Below are 8,196 nucleotides of genomic sequence, written 5' to 3'. Positions count from 1 at the left end.
TTTTTTTTTTTTTTTTTTTTTTTTTTTTTTTTTTTTTTTTTTTTTTTTTTTTTTGATAATTTTTAAATTTAATTTTTTAAAGGATACTATTTTCCGCTAATTTTTTGCATTTTTCTATTGCAAATAAATTTCAATAGACTTGAAACATTTTCTGATTCCGAATTTAATATAATTTTTTCATAAAGCACTTCTATATATACTTTATTTATTACTTCATCATCTATTAAAAGAGATTTAAAATTTTTATAAATTTTTAACATTTCATTAATGTCATACTTATTTAATAGGAATATACAATAATTATATACTTTATTAAATATATTTTTATAATATAAATAAAATTTTTCAAGTTGATCACTGTTATATTTTTGATAAAAAGAATTTTTATCAAAATCTACTAAAGAAATTTGTTCTAAATTAATTTGAAATTCATTTAGTAACATATTAAAAATATAATTTGAATCACTTAAATTTTCCATTTCACTATTTAAATTAATTTTACTTGAATTTCCTGTTTTATCTACTATATATTCATTATTATTCAAGTCGTTTTCTTTTTTTCTTAAATCATCACAATTTTCATTTTTAGTATCACTAAATGTTTTTATACCATTGAAGACATTATTATTTAACTCTTTTTTAGTATCATTAAAAACGCTATTATAAATACTTATGTTCTTTATTTCATCACTTACACTACTTTTTATGTTTTCTGTGTTTTTAAAATTTTTTACATTATTTATTAATTTTTTAAAAAAAATATTATATTTATTTATAAGTTTTTTGTTCTTTAAACATTTTTCCTTAAATAAAAATATATTAAACAAAATAAAAAAATTTAACATAATATATTTATATCCGATTAAGCAATAAGTGAAATTAACAATATCACAATTAACTCTAGAATTAATTAAACTTAATATATATATATTTACATATTCGATTAAATAATTATTAAAATATGTATTCATAGAAATACCAATTGCATATGGTAAAATAAGAAACTCTTTTGAATTTATTTTCATAAATGTATTTATAAACCTTTTTTTTAATTTCTTTACTCTGTTTTTTGCATAATTATACTTTTTATTTTCTTCATAATTTTCACCAATTAATTTAGGATTAGTTTTTATTTTTTCAATTTCTTCAATTATTCTTCTAGAGATTTTTTCTAAAGTTCCCAAATCATATTTTTCAAATTTTCCTAAAAAGAAAAATAATAATTTTAAATTATAAAAGTCAAAAATGTTAGAATTTTCATTAAAATACGTTAATATTTTATTCAACAAAAAATTAAACATATCATTTAATTTATAAAAAGAGTTTATATATTCAATTAATAATTCTTTATTCTCTTCTATTTGCTTATTATTAAAATTTTTTTGTACATTTTCATTTAATTCAGAAATTCCACCATTATCATTTTTACAATTTTTTCTATTAATTTCATCTATTAAATCATTTTTAGGACTCAATTCTTTTGAATTATCAGTTTCAATTATTCTTTTAGTTCCTACCTTTTCTTTATCTGAATTTTTGTATTTAATCAACGAATAAATTAAAATATCTATATTGTTGTGATTATTATATTTGATAATATAATTATATATATTGTTATAAATATGTACATTTCTACTCTTAAAGTTATCTTTAAGATATCTATCAACAATCTTTAATTTAAAGTTATTATCATTATTGTTTAGAATAGATTGAATATTAGTATTGCATATATATTGAAAATGATATAAATATTTAGTGATATTTATTAACTCTTTAAAATTGCAATTAACATACCCATTTATGCTAGAAAAATTAATAGTATTATTTATTAATATACTGTACAAATTAAAAATAATATCCATTCTAAAAAAATTTAGCTTATAAAGGCAACGATATATTTCACATATTAAAGTAGATGTTAACAAATCCTTATTTTTAGGAATTTCATTTAGCAAATTATTTATGTATATCAATTTATTTTTATTTATCACATTGTCATCATCAAAAATTTTATTCTTTTTACTGAATTTAATGATTGCTTGAACAAATTGAGGAGTTTGATTATATTTTACATTTTTTTTAAAGTTATTTTTTGTTAAAGTAATTTTCTCTTTTTTTAAAAAGGAAGGTAATCTTTTACTTACAATTAATGGTGGATCTACCTTTCTTCTTATTTTACTTATTTTCATAATTTTCTTTACTAAAAAAATTTAAGTATTTAAGGAAACATATTTAAAGGTATATTCTTTTTTTTTTATGGAAAATTTGAAATATTATTAAATTATATGCTTTACAAATCATTCTTTTTTTATTTTTAAAATAATAAATTTTTTATACATTCATACTTCAAATTTAATTTCTCTTTTTCATATTTATTTGTTATATTTACATATTTTATGTTAAAATTTATTTTTTCTTTTCTTTCATTTATTTTCATATTACCTTCAAAAATAACATTATACAAACATATAAAAAGATCAACAAAAAGAAAATTGAAAATGTGAAGAATTTAATGTTACCATAATAATTTTATTTTGTATCTACTTAAAAATATTAAACTTTTATTTTTCACATAATAAATTAACAATGAAAAAAAAAAAAAAAAATATGCTAAAAAGAAATAAAATATATAGAAATGATAGGAACAAAACAAAACCTGTAATTTTAAATTTTACTTTATTTTATTTTAAATATTCTTTTTAAATAATTACACAAAAAATTAAAATATTAATCATTTCATTGTTTTGTAGAATATATAATTTATTTAAAAAAAATAAAAAAAAAAAAAAAAAAAAGTAAAACAAATTGACAAAAATTATAATAGTGATACTATTTAAAACATTCAAATTTGTTAAAAAAAAAATAAATTGAGTAAAGTCAAATTAATTTGCATAAGAATTATTTTATTATGTTTTCTTTTTCTTCATATTCAATAACATCCCAAAAGTTTCTGTGAATTTTTTTCCAATTATTGGCATCATAATATTTTGTATCAATATTTCTACACATAAAAAAAAAAAAAAAAATTAAATAAAAAATAAAAATAGATAAAATAAATATAAAATAGAATTTAAATATATATAAGTAATATTATTTTATTCATTTTATTACTTCCATGTATATAAAGCTCTCTCTATCCACATCAAATTAGGAATTTTAACATTATTCATATTCTCATTTTTTACTAAATTATTTATTGATAGCAAATGAGTGTAATTTTTATTATTTATGACTCCACCTAATTTTAGTATTTGATCAATAAAGTCACTTCTCTTTATATCATCAGATAATAAAGATATATTAAAAATACAATCTGTTAAAAAAAAAAAAAAAAAAAAAAAGCGCTTACATAAATATAAGGGAAAATTAAAAATATATTACTTTTGTTCAAATAATAACACAAAAAATAAAGTATATTTATTTTAAAAATTTTCTTTATTATTAGTTTTTTTATAACCTTTTAGAACTTGTTTTCTAAATTCTATTAGTATTGTTCTTACTATTGGATATCTTAAAAAATAATTATATATTTTATTCTCTTCATTTTCTTCATTTATTTTATAAGTTTTGAAATGTTCTAGAATTTTATAAAAAATATTATGTATTTCTTCTAATATGGTTGCTAAATAATATAATTGTTTATCGTTATCTTTAAATTTTGGTTCTTTTAAATTCTTTGGTATAAAAAAATTTTCATAATATTCATTTTTATTTGTTGTTTTTATTCGATTATATAATTTCTCATTTCTTAATTTAAAACAATTTTTAATTACTTTTTTTTTTTTTTGGTTGAAAATTTTATTTTTACTTAAATTTTGAAACTGCAAAAATCTTTTCACTTTTATTTTTTTTACTTTCTTTCCTATTTTATTTGTATTATTCAGAACATTGAATTTATTAAAATTTTTTTTTTTTTCATTTATAACATTATCATAATTTTTATCTAATTCTATTTTTTTTATATTTATTTCATTAATTTTTTCTGTTTCTTTATTTCTTTTTTTAAATTCTTCTTCAAAATAATTATTTAAAAATTCTACTACATATTTATCATACTTTCTATAATTTTTTTCCGATATAAATTTGAAAATAATTTCGTCTTCAAAATAAATATATTTTTCTTCTGTTTTTAATGTAGAAAATGGGATAATATTATAAGATGTTTCATCATCATTTAATAAGTTTTTATTTTTAATATTTTTCTTTTTATTCATTTTTTTTTTTTTTTTATTTTGATTTTTATCAATATCTTTATGAATTTTTGGTAAACTAATGTTTGACGAGTTATTGATATTATTAATACTTTGCTTATCTGAAGATATATTTTTAAAAAGTAATAAATTTGAATTCTTATTTTCATTAATTTCATTTTCTTTGATTTGAATAAAATTCTCATTTTCATGACAATTTGAATTTTCTATCTTCTCCAAATGTACTGTATTCTCTTCCTTTTTTAAAAAATTTTCGCTTTGTAAATAATCCTTTTTTTCTTCTATACAACTATTTTTTTTTGTTTCTTCGTTTTTTTCTTCCTTGATTTCTTTGTGTAAAATATTTTCCATTTCATTGGGTATTCTATTTTGATATGTAGTATTATTTAAACAGAGAAATTCCTTGAATTTCTTTTCTGTTGTCTCATAATTTAAAACAGTGTAATAATAATTATTATCTTCCTTTTGATTAATCACATCATTAATATTATTTAATAAAGAGGGATTATTTTCCTTTTCCCTTAAGTTAATTATATGTAATTTTTTATCATGTATATTATTTTCATAATCGTTATATGAATTTTCAATATTACCTTTATCATTTTTATTTTCATCTATTAATGTATTTATATCTTCATCATTATTTTGTTTACCTATTTCTTCTTTTATATTTTCGCTATCATGTGTTTTATTAAAATCTTCTGAGTCATTGAATATATTTAACTGACAGGAGTTAAATAATTTGGGATCTAATTCAATTTCATTTTCACTATCTGTCTCAAATTCCTTATCTAAATCAATGAAATTATCTTCACTTGATTCAATTGATTCATTATCATTCACATTTATAGAATTGTAATTTTCTAAAATTAAAAAATTCTCATTTTCATTGTTTTTTTTTTTTTCTTTTTCTTCATTAAAATTATCTTCATTAATTTCATTAGTTAAAATGGCCTTATTTGAATTTAATCCTTCATTTTTATGGAAGCTTTGTTTATCATTATTTACATCTTTGGAGTAATTTTGTTCGAATTCCATACTAATATTTAAAGTATTTCTTGTATTTTTAGAATTATTAAAAGAATTATTCAAATTTAAATAATTGTAAAGAATATTATCTTTTCGTGTTGCCTTCAATTGTTCATATTCATTACACTTAAAATTAATAAATCTATAAAGTGTATTTGAAAAATTTAAATAAGATTGAGCTAAAGAAAAAAATTTTGTTAAAAAATAAGGTTTTCTTTTAATATCTTCTAAAAAATTTATTTCAGGAAAAAAATTATAACCATGGACCTTTATACAAGAACTGCTCTCTTTCCATATATAATCACTATCATCAATACATATTGAAACACTTCGATAAGTTGGTAGAATTCTATCCATATGTTTTAAACCATCAACACTATCTTTTCTTGAAAATATCCTATTTCCAAAAAATTTTTTCTGTGGATCTAATAAAAATAAACAAGATTTAGCATGTTCTAATGTTCCCATTGTATATAAATACAATTCAAATTTTTCATTCATCTTTTGTAAAAATTGAATAACTCCTGGTCTTAATTTATAATATATTGTATAAGATCCTTTTTGATATTTTACATTAGTTTTTAACACTGACAGTTCTAATTTTTCAACTTTTTTTTTAATATTTTTGTCATTTAAATTTTCATAATGTATGAACTTTCCATTATGTTTTAATAGATTTATTGTATTAATCTTTTCTAAAAAATTACAATAATTATCGTAACTAGATTTTATATCTTGATGCTTCATATTATATTCCATATCATTTTTTTTTCTTTGAAGTATAAAATATAAATAATCCTCATTAACTTTTCCATTAATTTTTATATCATTATATAAAAAATTTATTTTACTATTATTGTCATTTTCTTTATTATTAGAATTTAGATTATTACTATGTTGTATATTATTATTAATACTTGCATCTGTATCATTATTTGTAATGTCATCTCTATTTATATCATTTTTTTTTCCAAGATAAACGTCTTTTTCACTATTAGAGATTTCATGAACTAATGTCTCTTTATTAAAATCACATTTAGTGTTATTTACATTATACAATTGGTTATTTAGCTCTTCTAAATAATTCATTTCTTCCTCTAAATTTTTATCAAGATCCGTTGTTATATTTATTATTCGACAGTTCATATTTACCGACAAAAGAAAAAAGGATGCATGCAATAATGTATTATCTAAATCTAAAACTAAACAAAGTTTTTTATTTTCAATTACATTTCTAATTCTTTCTTTTTCTAAATCTATAGCCTTATCTGAATTTATAAATAACTCATTTTCGTTTGTTAAAAAACCAGGTGATAAAAAATATTTTTGTTCCTCCTTATTTTTATTTATCTCTTCTTGACTTAAAAGACAATTTGTGCATAAACCAGAAAAAATTATTTCATGATTACATTTGGTATCACTAATTTCACATAATACTTCATTAGGATCATTAATATATATATATTCTTCTTTTTCTAAATTAAAATCATTTTTTATAATAGTTATTCTTCCATGACTATTGCTTCGTAATGCAATATAGTTATTTTTTATTTCATAATTCTTTCTATTATTTAAAATAAAATTTATAACATTTTTTTTTTCATTTAATTTTTTATTATTTATCATTTGTTTTTCATCTTTTATATTATTAAGGTTACTATTGGTATTATTATCTCTATTATTTGTATTTGTTTCATTTTTGATGTCATCATTTTCATCATTTATATTATTAATTACATCACTTAAATGAGGATTTTTTTCATTTAAATTATTTTGATTTTTTATGTAGTTGCTTTCATCACTTGAATTATTGGTTTCATCTTTTAAATAAATACTTTTATCATTTAATGGATCATTTTTATTACATAAATTATTACAGTTATGTGAATCAAAGAATTCATTCTTGCTTTCAATAATAAAAGCAATTATTTGATTAAAACTAACTACTGAATTATTATCTACCGTCCATTTTAATTTACAAGGCAAAGTAACATTTTTTGGTAAAAAGATTTTTTTCTTTTCCATCAAAAAAAAAAAAAATTCAGAATCAAAAATAATATGATCAGATTTAAATTTATAAAATTACATAGTTTAAGTAAAAAAAAATTAAGATTGAGATAATTCATCAGCCAAAATATAATAAAAATATAAAAATGAGAAAAAAAAAATTTATAAAAAAAAATATTATTGCATATATTGTAAGAAAATATGATTAAAATTAAAAGTTTTTTCTTAAATGTATTTATATATATATATATATATATATATATATATATATATATATATATATATATATATATGCCTATGGATAAATTTTAAATTTATTCTTATAAATTTTGAAGTTCATTCAATTACTGCATTTTTTCAAATATTACTTTAAAAATACAGAATTGTATGATATATATAAAACTTTTCAAAATACTTTAATATGCTTCAATTTTTTTTTTTTTTTTTTTTTTTTTTTTTTTTGAGCTTTTATATTTTTAAATATATGCTGTTTTCTAACATTTTTCTATTTTTTATTTTTTTAATAATTTTTTTTTACTTATGTATATAATAATGGACTATATTGAACTTTCTATATTTAAATACATTGTATGATACTTGTTTAAAAAAAAAAAACTATACACAAAAGATAAAATTCTTAAGATCATACTACTGGTTTTTGTTTTCTATAATTTAAAAATGAACAATAAAAATGTTTTTTGGTTCTACAATATTTAAGATAATTAAAAATATTAAGCTTTTTAAGAATTATAAATTATATTATTTAAAACATGAAGTTTGAAATTTTTTTTATTAATTATTATTTAGAGAAAAAAAAAAAAAAGAAACATAAATCAACACTAAGGAAGTTTTGTATATTTAATATAAAAATTGTTAATTTCCTTTATTTTTAATTTTATATAAGCTTTATTAATTAAAAAGAAAAAAGATAAAAATAGTATATGCATAT

At 17.1% G+C, this 8,196-nt stretch overlaps 2 protein-coding genes across 2 annotated transcripts; both read right to left on the bottom strand.

Annotated features, from left to right (window-relative positions):
- Window positions 1-86: 86 nt before the first annotated feature.
- On the bottom strand, window positions 87-2,189 carry PGAL8A_00389000 (conserved Plasmodium protein, unknown function; the record flags this gene model as incomplete). Its single annotated transcript, XM_028670235.1, has 1 exon — window positions 87-2,189. One exon carries the CDS (start codon window positions 2,187-2,189, stop codon window positions 87-89), a length of 2,103 nt encoding a protein of 700 aa, XP_028527007.1.
- A 709-nt stretch (window positions 2,190-2,898) lies between these two features.
- NIF4 (NLI interacting factor-like phosphatase, putative) lies at window positions 2,899-7,265 on the bottom strand (the record flags this gene model as incomplete). Its single annotated transcript, XM_028670234.1, has 3 exons — window positions 2,899-3,001; window positions 3,112-3,313; window positions 3,458-7,265. The coding sequence occupies 3 exons, from the start codon at window positions 7,263-7,265 to the stop codon at window positions 2,899-2,901; spliced, it is 4,113 nt and encodes a 1,370-aa protein (XP_028527006.1).
- Window positions 7,266-8,196: the final 931 nt, after the last annotated feature.

Source organism: Plasmodium gallinaceum (assembly GCF_900005855.1).
Source record: "Plasmodium gallinaceum strain 8A genome assembly, contig: PGAL8A_v1_108, whole genome shotgun sequence".
NCBI lineage: Eukaryota > Apicomplexa > Aconoidasida > Haemosporida > Plasmodiidae > Plasmodium > Plasmodium gallinaceum.
Note: the sequence above shows the minus strand (reverse complement) of the source record. Positions and strands in the feature narration are given on the sequence as shown.